The sequence below is a fragment of the Glossina fuscipes genome, unplaced genomic scaffold (genome assembly GCF_014805625.2).
Source record: "Glossina fuscipes isolate IAEA_lab_2018 unplaced genomic scaffold, Yale_Gfus_2 2, whole genome shotgun sequence".
NCBI classification, from domain to species: Eukaryota; Metazoa; Arthropoda; class Insecta; order Diptera; family Glossinidae; genus Glossina; species Glossina fuscipes.
The window spans coordinates 26,992,434-27,013,497 of record NW_023998416.1 but is presented as its reverse complement, the minus strand read 5'-3'; the positions used below and the strand labels follow the sequence as shown (position 1 = coordinate 27,013,497).

Sequence of the window (21,064 nt, the reverse complement as noted above, 5' to 3'; positions counted from 1 at the left end):
CGTTTGGCGATTACTTTAAAAAAGAAATATGCACCTGGGCATGGGAATTTTTAACAAATACGCTGGGGCTACCTCATGATAGGCTCTATGTAACGTATTTTGGTGGCGATGAGACTGCCGGTCTGCAGCCCGATTTAGAGTGCAAAAACATTTGGTTAGATCTGGGAATTAAGGCTGAACACGTCCTGCCCGGAAACATGAAAGATAACTTTTGGGAGATGGGCGAAACAGGCCCTTGCGGACCGTGTTCGGAGCTACATTTTGATCGTATTGGTAATCGTAGCGTTCCGGAATTAGTAAATCAAGATGATCCCGATGTACTAGAAATTTGGAATTTAGTGTTCATTCAGTTTAACCGCGAACACGATGGAAGTTTAAAGCCTCTTCCTAAAAAGCATATTGATTGCGGTATGGGCTTCGAGCGTTTGGTATCTATTATTCAAAATAAACGCTCAAACTATGACACGGATATATTTCTACCTTTATTTGAAGCGATTCAAACGGGAACAGGATGCCCTAAATATAACGGTAAAGTAGGCGTTGAAGACGTTAATGGTATTGATATGGCGTATCGCGTTTTGGCTGACCATGCGAGAACCCTGACGATAGCTCTAGCTGATGGGGGCACGCCTGACAATACAGGTCGAGGATACGTTCTGAGACGCATTTTGCGACGTGCTGTAAGGTGCTTAGATCTTTAAATATTATTTCTAACTTTTATAAATATTTGCGTGTTTTTTTTTTGCAGGTACGCTATTGAGAAATTAAACGCTAAACCGGGCTTTTTCGGATCTTTGGTGCATACAGTGGTTGAACTTTTGGGTGATGCTTTCCCAGAAGTAAAGAAGAATCCTCAGAATATTATCGACATAATTAATGAAGAGGAAGTACAATTTTTAAAAACGTTAAACAGGGGTCGCAATCTATTGAATCGCACTATTGAAAAACTTGGAAGTGAGAAAATTTTTCCAGGCGATGTACTATGGCGTCTTTATGATACATACGGCTTTCCAGTGGATTTAACTCAATTAATGGCTGAAGAAAGAGGACTTGAAATTGATATGAAGGCCTACGACGTAGCTAAACAAAATTCTTATATACTTTCACAGGGCAAGGGTGATAATAAAATAGAAGACATTAATCTCGATGTACACGCAATTTCCGAACTTAAAGACAGGAAAATCCCAATAACTAAAGATTCCTTTAAATACAAATATCAAAGTGTGTCCGATGATCGAGAATCTGAATATCACTTCGATTCCTGTTCGGGTGTAATTTTAGCTATTAGATATGAAAACCAATTCGTTGAGACTGTAAATTCTGGTCAAAAATGTGGTCTAATACTAGATAATACGAATTTCTATGCTGAGAGCGGAGGTCAAATTTATGATCAAGGCGTTTTAGTTAAAATCGATGATGAGGCGAATGAATTTATTGTTGATCGCGTTTATAATCGAGGTGGGTACATCTTACATATTGGAACGGTCGAAGGCACACTTTCTGTTGGCGATACACTGAACTTGCTTATCGACGCAGTACGCAGATCGTTGACAATGAAAAATCATTCAGCTACACATGCTCTTAATTATTGCCTCCTTCATGTATTAGGCAAGGATACAGATCAAAAGGGCTCCCTTGTGGTTCCAGAAAAATTACGTTTCGATTTTAATAGCAAGTCTGCAATGACATCAGAACAAATTGCTAAAACTGAGCAAATGGCGCGAGAGATAGTATATAAAAATATGCCTATTTATGCTAAAGAATGTTCCCTTACAACTGCAAAGTCTATTAACGGTCTACGTTCGGTTTTCGACGAAGTATATCCAGACCCAGTACGAGTAATATCTTTTGGTATTACCGTTGAGCAACTTATGGAAAATCTAAAGGGTGACGATGGCGAGCACACTTCTGTTGAATTTTGCGGTGGAACTCATCTTAAGCGTTCGGGTCATATCGTTGATTTTGTAATTATTAGTGAAGAGGGTATAGCTAAAGGCATACGCCGCATTGTAGCGCTTACGGGCAATGAAGCTGTTAAAGCCTTGAACAGAGCAAAGCTATATGAAAAGGAGATTAATGCTGTTAAAGAAACTATTGACAAAGATCTAACTGGAGAGCATTTAAAGAATCATATTAAGAGAATAATTGATTTAAGCGACGAAATTTCTCATGCTACTATTTCGCAAGTTAAAAAAGATGAAATGCGAAATTTTTTAAAAAATCTTAAGAAGGCCTTAGACGATAAGGAGCGTTTGCTAAAAAATGCTGTCATTTCAACTGCCGCAGAGAAAGCGAAAGCTTTGTGCCTTGAAAATCCGAATGCATCGCTAATTGTACAACAGCTCGAAGCTTACAATAATACCAAAGCTCTTGATGCTGCCCTTAAACAAGTACGAGTTTTGAATCCGGATACGGCTGCAATGTTTTTATCGGTGGATGCAAATTCAAAAAAAGTGTTTTGTTTGGCGTCAGTGCCGAAAAGCGCTATAGAAAAAGGACTTAAAGCGAACGAGTGGGTAAAACATGTGTCAACGATAATGAATGGAAAAAGCGGTGGTAAACCTGAATCAGCTCAAGCCTCCGGCTCAAATTATGAAGACATGGACCAAATCATTAAATACGCATTGGATTTTGGGAAAGTTAAACTACAGCTTTAAGAGAATATTGCATTTACTACAATTAGGTTTAGTTTTTATCAAATAGTGGCGGATTTCCTGCCCTCCACTTTTGTTTCAAGATCTTTTTTTTTCTTAAATACGGACAAAATCCGTCCTTTATGTTGTACATGCAGGGTTCTGCCTTCTAAGGCTTCTCCGAATTTAAAATTCTTCAAAAGCATGATAATAAAATAAATATGAAAGGTTCCTTTACAATAAAACATTTGAAAAGGAATTTATTGTAAAAATCATTTACTCTCAATGCTTACTTCAAACCGTAGACATATTTACACATTAAGCAATTGGATGCAGACTCTTATGCATGGCAAAAACGAAGAGTGAAGCAAATTGCCCAATCATACCCTTACTTCAAAGCTTATAATTTCTGTTACTTACGGTTTTTTATTCTCTTATAGATAATTGCAGGAAACTGAAAAAAAAGTAAATGTACATTAGATGCACTTATTGGCATTTTTTATAGCATGCATACTTTCATATCCCTTCAAAGAAGCCTTTGGTAGTAATAAAGGTTGAGCTATGTCCAAGGCAAATTCTATCATATTTCATATGCTACCAGGATCTGATTATCGAAATTTAGTTAAATTAGATTTTAAAAATTTATATGCATTTCCCCTTTTTTTTTTTTTTGGGAGTTGTTAATTGCCGAAACATTTTGGCTGCAAAAAGTTTTCAACCGATAATTTCGATTGCGTCATTTGCGTTTTAATCCTTCCGGCAGTAGAGAAGGAGCTAATTGAAATTTACTTGTACCTGTTTTGATTGCTTTCAATGAATGCATTCCATCTTCTTGATAATAAAGTAAATTTACCCTTCCTCAAGCGTCGGCCCCACAATTTTTTTCGATTGCAAATTTCTTTCTATATAACGACAGATAGGGCAGACATCGGACGGACAGACAGGCTTAGATCAATTCAGATTGTGACATTGAATCGATTGATATAATAAAAGGTAGCTCTACCTTAAGCCGTTTTGCCTGTTACATACGACCGCACTAATTAATTAATATGTACCCTGTACCACAAGTGGTGTACGTAGTGGGTTAAAGTACTGAACCTACGTCTCACCCTTTTCTTAAGAAAATGCTTACGTACATATATGTACATAGCTTTGATTATTTTGAAAAATCAGCTGATTACAAGATCAATTAGGGTTATAGAGCAGCATAGATCTGCAATTAAAGTGAAAATAATCATTTAAATCATTAAGTATCCTAATTATCGGATATGTTAAGACCAATTTTTAATCACACATTAAATCGTGCTTACGCAACGGTAAGTAAATATATAATCCACTTTAATGACAATATACTCTTGAGTTTGATGTCTTGCAGGCGCAAAGACTACCGTCCCACGTACGTATAGTCGAGGTCGGACCGCGGGATGGTTTACAAAATGAAAAAAAACTATTACCGGCTGATGTGAAAATATCATTTATCGACCAGTTATCAGAAACGGGCCTACAAACCATTGAGGTAACCAGTTTCGTGAGTCCTAAGTGGGTGCCGCAAATGGCTGATAATGCTGAAGTTTATAGTGGTATAAAAAAATGCCCGGGTATTGCCTATCCTGTGCTAACACCTAACGTAAAAGGCCTGGAAAGTGCTATGAAGATTGGTGCTAAGGAAATTGCCGTTTTCGGAGCGGCATCCGATGCATTCTCATTGAAAAATGTCAATTGCACTGCGGCCGAAAGCATTGAACGTTTCCGTCCCGTTTTGGAAATTGCTCATAAAAATGATATCAAAGTACGTGGTTACGTATCAACCGTCGTTGGTTGTCCGTATCAAGGTCCAATCAAGCCGGTGGAAGTAAGAAAGGTTGTGGAGGCTCTTTATGACATGGGGTGTTATGAAATTTCCCTAGGGGATACGATAGGCGTTGGCACACCCGGAACTATAAGCAAAATGTTAGATGAAGTGGTGCGCGTAGTGCCACCAGAAAAACTCGCTGTTCACTTTCATGATACGTACGGCCAAGCTTTGGCTAATGTCTTAACTTCTCTTAACTACGGCATTGCTGTGGTCGATTCTTCCGTTTCTGGTTTAGGTGGTTGTCCTTATGCGCGCGGTGCGTCGGGTAATGCGGCTACCGAAGATATTATTTATATGCTCCATGGCATGGGTATAGAAACTGGTGTCAATCTAGAAAAATTAGTTTTAGTAGGACGTTTTATATGCCAGAAGTTGGGCCGGATGTCCGAATCGAAAGTCAATCGCGCTTGGAAAGAACCCCAAAGTCCGAAATGTGATAATCAACAATAAACGAATTTTAAGAAAAGGATCTCGAAAGCATTTTTTCTACCAAAAAATAAGTAGTAACATAAATCTGTATACAATATGTTATATGATATATTCTTATATATGTTATATTAATTTTAAGAAAGAAAGCTTTACTAACCTAAGAACGAAATCTGTATATATGTAAATATTTTACATTAAACTCCGATTTATTGATAATTTACTCAAACGAAGAAACTCAATAATTAAAGTTTATAATTGAAAACAAATGAAGACGTTATATATATTATTATATATATAAGACGTCGTGCCAGGCCAACCAACCATTGCATAAGCCATGCCACTATTTTCGCCATAAAATATTCTTAGAGGATCTTTATATATATATATATATGTATATTAAATAGATCCACTTGCTTGGATCAATTTTGATCATAAAATATTACAAATTGGCTCAAATTGGTCTATACAGGGCTTGTTTTTTATAAGAAAATGCATATAGAAGAGGCTTCAAAAAATTATCTCCTTCCATCAGTTATCCATATCCGTTCACTACTTTGAAATACTACCGGCAAATCTCTTTTTCGAAATTCGTGTCTACAGAATCGGTTTTTAAAGGGGGTCGTCCTTGACGCAAAATGATATAATCGTTGCAAACTTTTCAAATTAAGCAAGCTTTAAAGATAATTGTTGTTTTCCATCCAAGTTCCGTTTGCTACCAAAAAGTTCAGTTTTCCCTTCTTTTTTTTTTATTTGTATGCGCGTGAATAGTAAATCGCGTCTGGTGACCACGCGTTGAAGATATTCATTCTAAAATTTAAGGAAGTATTCGTGATTAGAAGTAATGATCTTAAAATATAATACGCATTTTTCTGCTGGAAAATTTGTGGCTATTGAAAATTTTAACGGGTCCGAGCATCAACGCAAAACGCTGCTTTCACAACTCTTTCCCACGGCGCTTCCTAGAGACGCACAAACGTTTATGAGCAACTTCATGTTTGATCCCAACTTTTTTAATATACTGCACCGAAACAACTTGGCATAATCCCATAATTTTTATACCGATCAATTCAGAATGATTTCTTAAGTCGATTTTTGTCCGTCTGTCAGTTTTTGTATGCACCTTTGTGCTCAACCTAAAGGTTGCAATTTTTTAGATATTTTGACGAAATTTGATGCACTGATATATTTCGATCCAGGACGAGCTATTTATACAAGTACTTCCACTATGACGACTTTCTCAAAATAAGTCGCTAAATGAAAAAAATCCGCAATTTTCAAAATTTCTCTTTGCTTTGCTCCAAAACCCTCCCTCTTCCTCTCTCTACGCAAACAATTTATTCTCTCAGAATTCAAATACGGCGGAAAATGGCAGCGTAGATCCATTCTCAGTGTAATCAACCATTAGTGGCGTAAAAAAAAAATTACTTAAATATTTTAGTCAAAAAGGATGTTATATTTTAAATTAAATATTCATCGCTGTCTCCGTCTACAACTTTTGAGCGTCCTTAATTGTGTATACGGAGATATCGCCAGACATAACAGATAGATTTGCCAAACTGGCATTTGTACGGCATTTGATATCATTCATTGATTCAGGCTTTTTGTTCAATTTTAAGTCAACGTTCTTATCTAATGCTTTGTAGGCTTCAGCTGCATTCATTTTCAATTTGCCCTCGTGTCGAACAACTGCCGGCAAGACAGCACTTTCAATATATTTTTGTATTTTCGCACCACCGGGTATTGTGGTAGGAGTGCGTTCATCCGTTATCTGAAAGGCATACCGTATTATCACCTTTTTGTACATTTGGGAGAAGCCTTCCTAATAGTACTCACGTGTTTCCGGTCCGATGATATGTACGCTTTCTTCGGTAATGGCTTGTATTGAGGATTGAGTCCCGCTATTTTTTTTCCTCCAGTTTGAGAAGCTCCTTCGTTTGAACTTACCTGAAGCTTATATAAACGAGACTCTTTCTCAAGTTCTTGGAATGCTGTAGAGTCAAGTACGTCGTTTTTCATTCTTCGACACTTTATGTTGGCCATTAGCGGCGTAACGGCAGTCTTTTTCATATAAGTGCCAATTGGACTAACGACATGCGAAAATTTATGCGAGAGTTCCTTCTGACGCTTGTTTGTTGGCTTAGCAAACAGATCCAATTTAGGAAAAGGTTTTATATCAATTGCATATCGATCCGCCTTTTTGGCAATGCTGCGTGCTAAATTATTCACGGCTTTTCCTTCCGACTTTGTGGCGCATGGTTTGGCTGCGTATTTACAAGTACACAATTATATTTTAAAATTGAATGTATTTTCATTAAATATCTTACCTTTTGGAACCGATTTATTGATTGAGCATTTGTACGACTGGGTGGCAGAAACTTCGGGAGTTTTAGGAGTCGACAAGACTGACTTTTCAAATTGACTGCTTATTAGCGATTTTGTCTTATCTGATTTATTTTTTGGCATACCGTCTGATGCCATATATTCCATACCTTTTTTAAGCATGTATTCAACTTCTTCCATAGTGTCATTGAACTGGAGAGATGTTTCAATGTTTGAATCGTAGCAATTTTCTTTATCGCTTTCGAAGGATAGACTCATAATGCTTTCGGCTTTTATATCCTTAAGGATTTGCGATGTTTTTTGCGGAGCAGTGTTTTTTTGACAGGATATTTCATCTGTGCCTATATTGGCTTCTACCACTTCGTTATCCTTTTCTTCGTCAGAGATTTCAATTACTGACTCATCAGAATCCTCACCACTGTTCACAAGAGGGCTCTGTGCATTTATTTGCGGAAGTTTAGAGTTAGGTTCATTACAATCCGTTTCTAAAGCTTCTTCTTGCCCGTACCTATTGTTTGCAGTTACAACAGTGGCATTTTTTCTGCTTCCATCGTCCAAAGTGCTATTATCCACAAAGGTTAAATTGTCTGCGTTGTAAACGAGTGATGTGTTTCTGTCAGGTTCAATACTTGACTGATTTTGAATAGTAACAGGAATCGAACATGCACTGCTGCCGCAAGTGAAATCTTTAGCAGTGCCATATGTTCCAGCTGAAGAAATACCGCTAAGAGTACATTTCGCAGCAGTTTCGAAACTGGCAGGAGATGATATATCCGAATGGACCGAATCCTCGCAAGCCTCCTCCATTATTGTAGACGGTCGTAGCAGACCCACCATTTTAACTGGCGACATTTGAAATTCATTTTCGCCATCAACTGTATTATCCCAAAAGTGTGACGGGGCTTCGATTTCATCCAAAACAGTGCAATCTTTCAATTTTTGTAATAACATTTGCGGGGTCACGTTTGCCTCGTTTCCATCAGCACGTTTTTTCATGGCAGCCAATATTTGATCCTTATTATCAGCCTTCATATATTTAAAAATTGTATTATTTGGATCAGAAAGGGTTTTGTCACACATGCGCTCTAAAGCTTCAAAACTTTCGTTAGATATTTGCATTAATCCTCCAGGCTCCGTATCAATCACTGTCTCATCAGTGAGCATTTTTTGATATTCTTCCATTTTCTTTTTTATATTTATTTGCCGCGTTCTTTCCTCCAAAATGTTCTGCAAATCTTCTCCGATATCTAAACTTCTTCGGTCGCTCTCCTTTATTTCGTTTTTTTGTTTTGTTGCACTTTTTCTGTTTAAATTGTGGGGGTTTTTGATTAAAATTTCAAATATTGTTTGTAGTTTAATAACAAGTAACTTTTTACTTCATATATATTGTAGTTGTTTGGGCGGGCAAAATAAACTGAGAGATGATTATTTGTTTTCTTACCTTTCCATGGTTAAAAACGTTTTAATAATATTGCGCCAATTTTCACTCGATTGAAAATTTTGCACTTCAGACATATCCATAAAATCTATTGAGTTTTCAATTTATAAACTTTCTTAAATATCTTTACTTAGCCATCAATAGAAGCTAAAAAAAATACGTTAAATACTTTAAAAACATTATCTCTCTATTTGGAAGAGAATAACCAGTCTGATGCGTAGGAGAGTTGCCAAACCACCATTTTCGCAAAGCGTTTGAGGAAAAAGACAATCTTATAAAAAATGTTCTAAACAAAAAAGCAAAATATTTCGTCTAAGACGCCGCTTTACAATCTATAAACTATGAGAAAACGCGATGCGCTATTCCTATTTTCAGAGGATATTAACTTTACCGAAAATTTACAAGACTTTGCCAGAGTAGGCAACTCATATCGTTTTGTACGTATACAAACAAGTAAAACCAAAAGCTAAAAACGCGAAGGAAAAATAAAGACAGTTTATTTTGAATATAGAAGCTATTTATATAATTATGCAAAATATGGTTTTAAAATCAAAACATTTAAGCACTTCTTTTGGTGTATTCAACTGCGTCAGACAAATTCAATTCTGAATTTCCTCTAAACTCATTTTCTTACTTTTCTACTTCAATAATCAGAAATTTAATTTGTTTTTAGGTTGATTTTTTATACCGTTGTTTTTCCTTGTTTCTTACTTAGATGTTCTTGCTTAACTTTTCTTACAAAATAATGTGGTAACGAGGCTTCGCATTGTTTACACTAGAGATTGTTTAATCTGAAAATAAAAACAATCAATTGCGTTGTCAGTCCCCCAAGGGATAATTTACATATGTGAAGTTTATAAGTAAGTCCTTGCCGGTTTCTCTAATAGATGGCGTCTACTTATTAATATTTCTCATGATGTTTATGAGATTTTTTGGCATATTTATAAAACTTTGAAAGCGTGTATGGAATGTAAACGTACAATTCGCGAGAGTGTACAATTTATCATAGAAAATGGCTCCATTCTTACCTACTAAAGAACATTTACGGCATGCATTGCTTTTTTTATTTAATCAAAAGAAAAAAGCGGTGGATAGTCAACGTTTTCTTATGGAAGTTTACGGTGATAGCGCTCCAAATATTAAAACATGTGAGACCTGGTTTCGGCGATTTAAAAGTGGTGATTTCGACGTGAAAGACAAAGACCGCCCAGGAGCACCGAAGAAGTATGAGGACGCTGAATTGCAAGCTATATTGGATGAAGACGATACGCAAACGCAAGAAATGATGGCTGAACAGTTACATGTGACACAACCGAATATCAGTGCACGTTTACATGCTATGGGAAAGGTCCAAAAGTCGGGAAAGTGGGTGCCACGTGAGCTGAATGAAAGACATATGGAGAATCGAAAAGTCGTATGTGAAATGCTGCTTCGAAGGTATGAAAGAAAATCTTTCTTACATCGCATCGTCACGGGCGGCCAAAAGTGGATTTATATTGAAAACGTTAAGCGTAAGAAATTGTCAACAGCGACGGCGAAGTCAAATCGTTTTGGGAGAAAAATAATGGTTTGTATTTGGTGGGACCAGAGAGGTGTGGTGTATCATGAGTTGTTAAGACACGGTGAAGTTGTTAATAGTCAACGTTACCTACAACAAATGATAAGGTTGAACGACGCATTGATTGAAAGGCGGTCAGACTTGGTCCGTACCTTTGGCAAGGTTATTTTGTTTCATGATAATGTTCAGACCCACACAACAAAACCAGTAAAAGACGAATTTAAATCACTAGGATGGGATATTTTGACATACCCACCACACTCACCTGACTTGGCTCTATCAGAACACTACCTATTTGCATCGATGTCACTCGCGCTTTCGGAGCAACATTTCAGTAATTTTGAAGAGGTTGAAAAATGGCTTATCGCCTGGTTTGCTTCAAAACACGAACAGTTTTTTTGGCAGGGAATCCACAATTTGCCCGAAAGGTGGAAAAAATGCGTAGCTTTTGATGGGCAATACTTTGAATAAAATAAACTTCTTCATTCTCGTTTTCCATGTTGAGTAAGGACAAATTTATCTACACGGTATTTGGATGCCATGAAATCGAAACTCTTTAGGAATAGATTGTTTTCTTTTTGCTCTTATTATTTATTTTAAGAGGGCTGACACAATGACGCATTATTTTGTTTTCGGGTTAAAAAGTCCAAAGGTTGAGAATGATAACTAACAACAAAGAAAGAAATTGCCGTAAATGAAAACATGGTTTGATAAGTAAATATAAAGAAATGGATGTATATGTGAACAATATATATAAAAGCAAATTAAATAATCAAAGAAGAAACTGACTCCGAAAGTAGGAACGTTAATTTCGCGCTCTCTGGGGTAATTCTATTCAAAATCAATTGAATTTATTGCTTGTTTTTCATACCCTTATAAACCAAAAATCGAAGAATATGAAGGAAATTTAGCATAGTAATAAATAAGCATGAATCAGATAAATAACTCCTAAATTTAAACAAAATTGTCTTCATTTCTCTTTGTACGCTTTTTATTTTGTTTGCTTGTATACAAACTCTGATTCCCACAATGTGTCGTAAAAAGTCAGCAAAGTTGAAGTCTTATTCCGAAAATAAGAATAACGCATGATTGTGCGTGTAAGAAAAGGACACTATGTGGATGCATATTGTTGACGCATTAGAACCCGCGTTTGCCTGCCTTACCTTACTAAACAGCTGCAAACAATCAGCTAAAAATAATATTTTATATGTTTTCAAGTGAATTGTAATATTTTGTGAGAAAAACACAAAAAAAATTGTAAAAAAATGATGAAAAGACCTAAACGGGGAGAAACTGAGAAAGACATCTTGCGAATGCAGGAAGAGTTTCTAGCAGAACAAGCGAAAAATCCCAAAATTAAACCAGCTGCACAAATCATTAAAGTATCAAAATCTTCCAAGCCATCATCATCATTATTCGCCAAAAGTCGTAACAAAAACGGCGTAAGAAATGCCATGTCAGCTGCACACCGCCACGTTCCAAGTGATAATGCTCTCCAGAGAAAAATTATTTTGGATGAAATCCAAACAAATATTAAAGGGGAAGTGAACGCGGAGCAACAGACAGATAGTATTGCACACACAATTATAGGTGATATTGTCGAAAGGGTCGTAAAGCAACCTAAGCGTCATTTATTAGGTTGTCAAGAAGGTCATGCTTTTCCTGTCATTGAGAAAATGAAATTAACAACTCCCAAAGCCTTTATAAATGGGAAAAGTATATTCGCTCAGATAATGGAGCAAAATGTAAAAACACGTATAAACGAAAATCACGAAACCATAGAAACAGAACAGTACAGTTTACGGCAAGCTAAGGATGAATTGGATGTTGTTCTTGAAGAAGGCACAACAGGAGGAGAAGCATTCGAAGAGAATTTGAAGATATTAAGAGAAATGAACGAAGAAGAAATTTTACAAGAAAAACAAAAATTGATAGAATCCTTAGATCCTTCGATAATTGCTTTATTAAAGAAAAAACATAAAGAGAGATTACATCATCTTAAAGAGGCCACAAATACGAATGCCGTAATGAATTCGATGGATAGTCGCGATTCTCTAGAAGCCGCAAGGGTCGATTTACATCCGTCTAATGCGGCTATACCCCTGATAAGACGTGGCGCTGCTGAAGAATGGATACATTTTGATGTAGTTGAGAAAGAAAAGCTTGAGTGGATGAGCGCTGTGCGCAATCAAAAACTGAAACTTAAACCGGGCGTAAAATTTGAGGCACGATTTGATTGGAAAGGTGTATTACTGCCCTTTAGTCCCGACGAAGCTGATGATAAGGAAGAACGTGAACTGTATTTGCATGGTGATGAACCACAACGTCCCGGTTATACCCTACAGGAACTATTCCGTTTAGCTCGCTCTCATATCATACAACAACGCATCTCAGCTTTTAGCGCTATTGCCGGAATGCTTAGCATTTATCAACAGGGTTTTTATGATGAGACCTTAGATTTGCCGATAACAAAAATTTTCTTTTTACTACGATTCGGCTTCGATGACAATAATCCAGCGATTTTGGAAGTGGTAGCTAAGGCTTTGGCTTTTCTCTTTTACAATGAAACTGATGAGTTCTTACTGGACTTTTGCTACGAAAATCCTGGTTGCCATTGGCAGCCTACTTTGCAAGTTTTAAAAGCTGACCCTGATCTCGAGGATTCTTTACCTATAGAGAATTTACAAAAACAATTTACGCAATTGCAAATATCGAACTCGTCCAGAGAGACATTCATGCGGGCTGATGTAGAGGAAAATGAAGAAGAGAGTAAGAGCTTTATGACCGATTTTCAGTTATGCGATACCGACTTAATAGAGGGGTTTGTGCGTACAAACGCTTTACATAGAATTCGATATATATTAACTACTGTTAAGCCCGACAACAGCTGTGTCATATCATGCTTTAAAATGTTAATACGTTTGGCAAGATCTGGCGAAGAAATTGCTATGAAAATTGCTAATGACGTTGACTTAATGAAGTATTTGTTTCAAAACTTTTTACCCAAATTGGAAGTAGTTGTTAGCACCGAAAAACAATCATCTCTTTTATACGGCTGCCCACAATATTTGTGTTTGAAACTGTTCCGTATTATGATTTCCACGAAACTGATTATTGCTAACAAATTTTGCGACTCAAAATTAATTGATGTCTTAGAGAACTATCTTTCCTGTCGTGATGATCTGCAGAATCAATTGATTAAAGTTCAGATTGAATGCTTACGAATATTGAAATGCCTCTTGTTACTGCGAATGGACCACGATGCAAGCGATAACTTTTGTTTTCGAAAATTTGTACCCGCTTTACGTTATATGCTCGAATGGCATTACAATCATCTCATTTATGAGGAAGGCGGTCCGTACTTAATACGGCAACACGCTGCAGCTATATTTGCATGTGTAGCAAGCATCACGGGGCCAGTAGGCCGTGAAGCAATAAGTTTATTAATCGATGTATTGCATGATTGCAGTTGTAAATGGTTTCATACGGCTATACGAGCTGGCGTGCTGGAGTTTTCCCAAGCCACCTTATTAAACGCCTGCTTAAATGTGGTGATTTGGTACAAACATCATTCTGATCCGATGCGTTTTCATAATTTTGTGAATAAATATGTGAAGGCGTTCATTGAAAGTGAAAGTTTTCAAAAATTCACGGAAAACATAGTGCACTCGTCATTAATTCTTCATGATTCAATGGATCGTCGAAATGTGTATCAGCCCTTACCCAATGTTGGGTCGATTACAATGCACCCATATGGCCCTCAGTTAATTGTTAGCCAAAAATATCCGACTTATTTTCTTAGCTCATTATGGCGTTTAATGGAACTGTATTTGGAATGTAATAACAAAATAATATTTGAATCTCTTTTAAGACCGGCTATCTTAGAGCCGTTGGTGAAATTTCTTCATTCAATAAGTGTGCGTTGTAATCGCTATTTAGCAACAAATTTTTTTGCAAAAATGGAGCTGAAATTTACACATCAACTGTTGTGTTTTAAAGGGCTTGAAACTTATTTTCAAACTTCGGAAATGTTACAAATTGTTTATAATTTCTTGAGCTGTTTAACTGCCGAGTATGTATCAGAAATTGAGCAACTATTCGAGAAGATCATATTTAATCCGTATTACATCAACGCAAGTAAAGAGATTCTTGATCAGTGGCGCCACACATGTCTGGAATTAGTTTATCCTCATTATATTGTAGTGCATGCCAATGAGTTAAGTCTTGCTTTACCGTTTAGTCAACTTCCCATTTTACCGCCTGACTGGCCTTACTTTCAATTACGTTTAATTTTGCAACGATTTTTGGAAAATGTTCAACGAAAATCGTCCATGGTCTTTTCAGAACGTCAAGTCTTGCAAATGACTTTAAGTTTCGTTACACAATTGGAGGAATGTAATCGAGAATTGCACATTGTCGCGCCTACCGAAAAGCTCATGTACTTAATGATCGCTTTTATGGGCCCAGATTCGAATTTTTTGGATAGAGATATACACGAAATGTTACATCAGCACTTATTAAAGTTCTATGCAGAAAGCAAATATATAAAATTTGACTTCGATGCCGTGTATCCAGGTAAATGTAAATTTGAGAATTTATATGCCCTGTTCATCGATCACTTTCAAGCGGTTAGCTACGGCGATCAATTATTTAGCTCTTTGGTTATGATACCATTGGCTCAAAAATACGATCACAAGTGGCGACGTCGAGTATGGTCCGATTATGCGTCCGCCTTACGTTTTCTAAATTGTGAAGAAAGCTTACTAATTGGTGGTTTGTCGGCATACTTGGAACCAGCTGAAGAGGAAGAATCGCTTTTAAAAGCTTATAATCAAGCTTTGAATACAAATTTATTGAGTTTAAATTCATTACCGTACAAAATTGCTAAACACCATGTTGAACAATTTAAACAACGCAAAGTTCCGATTGCAAAATAGTAAATTAAGTAAAGATTTTTAATTTCTTGTTATTTGTTAATTAATTTAAAGGAAATCTGCACAAATTCTATGAATGTACAGTTAAAATACTTTTGTTTTGAAAAGTGAACAAAGTTACCTCTATGTAGTAGGGGTTGACATAAAAAATACAAAAAATAATCTAAAAGTAAATAAACTTTTTAAGATTGATTAATGAAGAAGAAGAAAAGGAATAAAGGAATTTATTGGCGACAGTGTCAAGTCTTATAAGATCAATGCAATGAAAAAAATGCCCGAACAATTTATGAATTTCTAGTCTGCTTAAAAATAATATTTGCTCCTTCGGCCTTCTGTAACCTTCCAAAATGCGTGCAGAAAAAATACAGATAGGATCTTAACACGATACAGTGTAATGACACTCAAATTCCAATTCCTATCTTGAGATTCATTTCGAGTGAAACGTTTGTCTCGGCAAGGCCTCTTCTTATAGCGATTGCCGTTCAGGTTACAAACCTTTCACTCTTCCAGAAAGTCATCTCACTATGTAAGTCAGCATCACGAACCATAGTTATTGCGACCAAATATGTCAGCTGTTTAGGCAGATACTATATATATTCCTTTTTGGGGGTGTGCGAAATAGTTTTAAAACATTTTGTCCTCAAAAAAGCGAAAAAAGTCAAATTTAATTACTCGTAACTTTGTGTGGGCATGGCCGATTGTTTCCAATTTTTGCACGCAAATGTGGAAACCTTTAGTCTTCTAATTTTAATAAATTCCGAGTAACGAGCAAAAATCCATAATTTTTTTTGTTTCAAAAGCGGGGTTGCGTTCCGTTAACGCTTCACGGTGGGCCTCTGCTCTGGCCCATCTTCAATACCAGTCTGCGTGCAGAAATTTTCTAAAGTTTCTATCAAATTTGAAATCGACCAGGATAGTGCCAACAACGCACACCACACAGACGGACAAGCATGGTTGAATCAATTCAGAATTTCACGCTGATCAAGAATATATATATACTTTGTGGGGTCTCCGCAGCTTCCTTTTGGGTGAAAAAAGAACGAAATGATTACACCCCCGTCCTACAGTGGTAGCTATAAAAATGACCTGAAACAATTCATGGCAGATTATGAACCATTGAATTCATATATCAGATTTGTTCATCACGAAAATTATTAGTTGTTGCTTTTTTTTGGATATAAATTCATCAGTAATATTTATAGTGTATAAGAAATGATAAATTTTAATCATTTCTATTTAAAATATGATAAGATCGAAGAGGAGGAAAAAAAAAAACGATTTTATTTGCATATGAAATCGACAGTCATTACTCGTTTACGTTTTACTTGATAAATTAAAATCAAAACAATTTTGAATATGCGGAATAGAAATAACATCGAAAACCCATATATTATCACGTAATTATAAGTAAGTTTACACCAAAATAGAAAAAGTTTTTCATCCAACTATAATTATATATTAATGTCTTTGGGTCTGGGTAGCGTAATAAAAAGCATATTACAAGGAAGCTATTCAACTTTTTATTAAATTTTCGTTACTGCAAGCAGCACGTTTCTCGGCTAGCCATGTTTGTATTTCATTTTTAAGAGTTTCGTTGGGTATGACCTTATCCATGGTCAGAGGGGCTCGATTAAATGGATCCGTTTGATCGCTTAACAAGTGACGGGCTATAGTAGATCGATCGACAGTTACTTTTGAGCTAGGCAAGATGACTGGATCTGTCATTACAGTCGACATAATAGGATCTAAATATTCCTCTGGCGCTTCAGCTAAACATTCCTGCTCTTGTTTATATTGGTTTTCCATCTTTTGTACTTTTCCCGCAAATTCGGCCATTTCCCCAATTAACTGACCACCGCCAATTCGTATAAGAATGTTTTCGGTATAGCTAAACAATTGGGAACTGTATGATCGTCCATCCTGCGAAACAGCTAAGCAGAAACTATCGCTACTACTTAAATTGATATAAATATGACAAATCTCTAATACTGTGTTTGCCGGATCAAATTCGAATTCCTTTTTGTCTTTCACTTTGAATTTTTCTTTTTGAGGGCCAACTAAATTTAAAAGAAAATAATTAAGCATCGAAGTTATACGATCGACCATACTTTTATGACAGAAGATGCTTTTAATTTCGGTAGTAAGCAATTTTAGAAGATTTATGGTGTCGCGACCCAAAATGTTATCGAAACGGGCGTAATTGCCCAATTGATGCAGATTGGAATGATGCTGTTGACGTTCGCTTTCAGTTAAATTATCCCATTCACCGTTCGCTTGAGCCTCTTGCAATTGCCGTATCTGTTGTAAATTTTCAAGTGATTCATCTAGAACGGTATCAAATAATCAGTGAGCATAAAAACAATATAATTCAATTATAATTTTAATTTTTTTTTACCCAAAAGAAAGATGGCATCGTTTATCAACAGATTGATAAAACGCAAGAATATTGGCGGTTCAATGGCTTCCATATTGGATTCGGCTTCGACGGCCAAATTGCGAAAACATTGAACGTATTCCTCTTTTGTCCAAAGAAACTCCATGATGGCATACATCGGTCGACGATATTTAAATTTTTGTTCAAATTGCACTGATTGTCCAGTCATTTCGATTGAAACAAAAACGTTAAGTAAACTAGGAATTACTTTTAAACGTTCCGGATGCGAGTCGAATATGTGGGTCTGAAACGGTGCTCCCGTTGCACGCTTTGGTAAGAAAAACTCTAAAGCCTCCGCTAGCTTAGCACGTAAATGAGGATTTTTGACCAACTTTGAACTGCCCATAAAAAGTATTATCATTTTAAAAAATGCTTCATGCGACGACGGGTACATTTGTATATACTGTCCCGATGGAAAATGTCGACTAAAATTTAAATATGTTACAATATTGTCAATTATGCTTTCGGGTACAGAACATAAGGTACGTGGCGTAAATTCAATTTCCTCCGGCAATTCAAAATTGTTACGCGTATGCGGAGCAAAATCGCTTCTATTCACACAACCAGCATAATTCTCCGCTGAGATCAAAGAAATTTCTGTTAGCCATATAGCTGAAGCTTCGAAGAATTTAAGTATAGCAGTATCGTTCTCAGGCTCCATTAGACAATTGCATAAGCATAAATATGGTTGCATTTGCTCTTTAAGCATTCGCAGCAGATTTTTCGCAAAATCGTTATTAGGATCAGTATTAATCACATCTTGATACGCTGACTGCATGTTGTGCAATTCGCGTGTCATTTGAATGAATCGTTCAATACTAGCTTTGTAGCTTAGTTCGTAAGCTTTATGAGTCAGAAAGAAGAGTTCTGTAACAAAATTGAACTTGTCGGCTGTTAAACGCTTCTCATTCTCTTCAACCGGCAGAAGGCACGTTTCCTCGTAAGCTTTTAACATGCTAACCGATTTTTTTTGACGCTCATCTTCAATAACACCGCAATATGTTGGGTCCACCAGGAGAACCTAATGAAAAGCAAAAATTTTTTTCAAATCATTTATTAAAACATACAACATTTCTATTGAAATTAATGAATTACTTATAACAATCGAACATATTGAATATTTGATGTAATAACGATTATGTAAAGAAAAAAGACACATGCTGATTGTCGGCGGCTCGAGAGATCGTTCCAAGTGTTTTTCAAATTTAAGCTAACGACCAAAAAAGATTGGACTTGCTTTCTAAACAAACTTTCACGATCTTCGTTAGGGCAGGCAGACGGACATTGCTATATCGATTTTGATATCTATGCTAATCAAGAATTTATAAATTTTACAATTCTTTCGGTGCGCATTTCTATGCGTTATAAATTTCTGACGGTTTGATTTAATACAATAAACAACAATTTTACCTTAAGCACGGGTTCACAAAGAGGAGTACATAGCCTCAACAGCACAGATGTAAGACCGATCACAAAGGCGTCGCTTGCGTTTTGCTTTAACAAATTATCCAAACCTGTATTTAGATTATTCCACAAATGGCCACGAGAAACGTTTGCATGCAAACATTTTGCGAACCATTCCAACATTTTTTGTTTATTGTTGGCATCTTGCATTAATAATTGCTTGATAAGCATAAACAAAGAGTTTTGATGATTTGCCATGCATTCCCATAAAGCTGGATCAGTGTGTCTCGAATCTAAGGTGAAATCGCCAAAGAATTCATAAGGACCGTTCTGATTCTTCGGCAAAATCGATATGGAAAATAATTGCCCGATTAAGGTATCCATATAAGCTGCACCTATTGTTCATTTATGCACAAAAAAGATTTTTAATAATGTTCTAAAAAAAAATATTCCACAATTATACCAATAACTTACCATTTGCATTGGGATTGGGTGTGGTAAAGTCAATTAGTATTTCACCCATCTGTGGGGTACGTTTCTCTTTCACAAAGAAATTGAGAAGCCAAAAAATTTTTTTCTTTAAAGTTACAAGATTTGCTTGGCTTATTTCCGTTTGCACCTTCCCCAACAATGGATAAAAGTTTGCCTTTAATGCTCCCAGAGCTTCTAGAGTCTCTTCATCAATGTAAATTTTTGCAATACATTCTACAAGAAAATCCATTGTTTCCCGGGTGCAATATTCTTCAGAGATATTAATTATATCGCGCCACTGTTCGCACACTGTACGACCAGGAAATAAATCTGGTTGTCGCATACATGTGCTAACGTTTGTAATTATAAGCGTGCGAATTGCATCGCAATCTGCCGCAAGATTACTGCGCTGTTGTTTAAATTCTTCACATGCAATGTAAGCTCGATGCAAATAGACAATAGTATCCGTTTGTATGGCGTCCTCCTCGTTTAGCCCAGGTATTAGATACTCCCTTGTATTCCCTAACATAATGCGCTCGAATACGGCGTGAGACAACAGCTCCTCACCCATTCCCGTCTCTGGACTACTATCATTGACAATTACATCGGCCAAACATAATAAAGCTCTCTCCTTCGAACGTTCTCGTGTTTGCGGACGCAATGTAAACAAAAATATATCCTCGATAAGTTCCTTATTTATATTAGCCTTAGAGTCAGCAAGCAAAGCAGCAAACGGATTGTCAGCATTACCCATTGCACTTGATTTTATTTATTATTATTTTATATTTTTTTATAATTAATATTTTGATAAAATTCGTCAACACTGATAAAATAATTAGAATAACATAAACGTTTTCAATACTCGTCTATTACTTGCGTCTGTCTACAAAGCGTTCTTTTGTCAAAGATTGCGTTTTATAAGAAGTAAGAAATAAGGCAATCAGTTAAAACGTTTCGGAAGCGTTTGAGGCATCAGCTGACTACTACTACTACTACTACTACTGAAGTTACCGAAAAGTACTGAAGAGAAACAATGCTGTTATTTTTTGCCTGTGATTTTTTATAACTGGTGGAAAATCATTATTTTCTCTATTGAACAAATCTGTAGTTGAACTACAAGGGTAACGTTGACAAATACAGCTGATGGTATGCACACTACTAAAAACGTATTCGACATGTTATATGTATTACATGCCTGTAGGTGCGCGCAGATTTCATGGTTATTGAAAGCACTTTTCTATTAAGTCGCTAACAAACAAATTAAATTAAGTTGATTTATTGACCCACAGCGGTGTCCCGGCCATCATTTTCATGATTGAGGCGTTGGATGGGGTGTTGGTGGTGCAGTGCGTATAGTACATTTTCTTAAATCTGTAACTGACTATAGCAGAGTTAAGCGTTAAGTTTACTAAACGCAACCGTGCCATACGTCGCTCGACTGGAGTTCGATGTCAAAGAGTTTTTGGAAGAGTGTTCAACTCCATGCGCGTCTGTTGCGTTCTGGGCCCGCACCGTATAAAGGTGCTTCAAAACAATGATTTCGGTTGGCTCATGTGTTATGGTTGTTT

The 21,064-nt window shown here is 36.4% G+C and overlaps 5 protein-coding genes across 6 annotated transcripts in view; 3 read left to right on the top strand and 2 right to left on the bottom strand.

The window, feature by feature from the left end:
• Positions 1-2,842, top strand: part of LOC119633140 (alanine--tRNA ligase, cytoplasmic) — a 4,630-nt gene extending 1,788 nt beyond the window's left edge. The window contains exons 2-3 of the mRNA XM_038026444.1: positions 1-685; positions 749-2,842. The exon at positions 1-685 is cut by the window's left edge and continues 327 nt beyond it. Of these exons, the coding sequence (XP_037882372.1) occupies positions 1-685; positions 749-2,657 (2,594 nt within the window). The 3' untranslated portion in view covers positions 2,658-2,842. The remainder of the gene's footprint in view (positions 686-748) is intronic.
• A 950-nt stretch (positions 2,843-3,792) lies between these two features.
• On the top strand, positions 3,793-5,102 carry LOC119633536 (hydroxymethylglutaryl-CoA lyase, mitochondrial). Its single transcript, XM_038027139.1, has 2 exons — positions 3,793-3,949; positions 4,009-5,102. The coding sequence occupies exons 1-2, from the start codon at positions 3,902-3,904 to the stop codon at positions 4,936-4,938; spliced, it is 978 nt and encodes a 325-aa protein (XP_037883067.1). The 5' UTR covers positions 3,793-3,901; the 3' UTR covers positions 4,939-5,102.
• Positions 5,103-5,567: 465 nt separating this feature from the next.
• On the bottom strand, positions 5,568-10,596 carry LOC119633985. Of its 2 annotated transcripts, none has more exons than XM_038027876.1 (4): positions 8,699-9,046; positions 7,242-8,560; positions 6,751-7,178; positions 5,568-6,685 (listed from the first exon to the last, which is right to left on the bottom strand). In XM_038027876.1, the coding sequence occupies exons 1-4, from the start codon at positions 8,776-8,778 to the stop codon at positions 6,404-6,406; spliced, it is 2,109 nt and encodes a 702-aa protein (XP_037883804.1). In that variant the 5' UTR covers positions 8,779-9,046; the 3' UTR covers positions 5,568-6,403. The 2 variants fall into 2 exon arrangements, with proteins under 2 accessions (XP_037883804.1, XP_037883806.1); XM_038027878.1 differs by lacking the exon at positions 8,699-9,046 and adding an exon at positions 10,519-10,596 and having other exon boundaries at positions 5,570-6,685.
• A 797-nt stretch (positions 10,597-11,393) lies between these two features.
• LOC119633190 (RNA polymerase II-associated protein 1) lies at positions 11,394-16,185 on the top strand. The gene has a single exon (XM_038026574.1). It carries the CDS (start codon positions 11,519-11,521, stop codon positions 15,188-15,190), a length of 3,672 nt encoding a protein of 1,223 aa, XP_037882502.1. The 5' UTR covers positions 11,394-11,518; the 3' UTR covers positions 15,191-16,185.
• A 65-nt stretch (positions 16,186-16,250) lies between these two features.
• On the bottom strand, positions 16,251-20,469 carry LOC119633191 (ubiquitin conjugation factor E4 A). The gene is made up of 4 exons (XM_038026575.1): positions 19,500-20,469; positions 19,032-19,420; positions 17,583-18,642; positions 16,251-17,511 (listed from the first exon to the last, which is right to left on the bottom strand). The coding sequence occupies exons 1-4, from the start codon at positions 20,248-20,250 to the stop codon at positions 16,700-16,702; spliced, it is 3,012 nt and encodes a 1,003-aa protein (XP_037882503.1). The 5' UTR covers positions 20,251-20,469; the 3' UTR covers positions 16,251-16,699.
• Between the last annotated feature and the right edge of the window lie 595 nt (positions 20,470-21,064).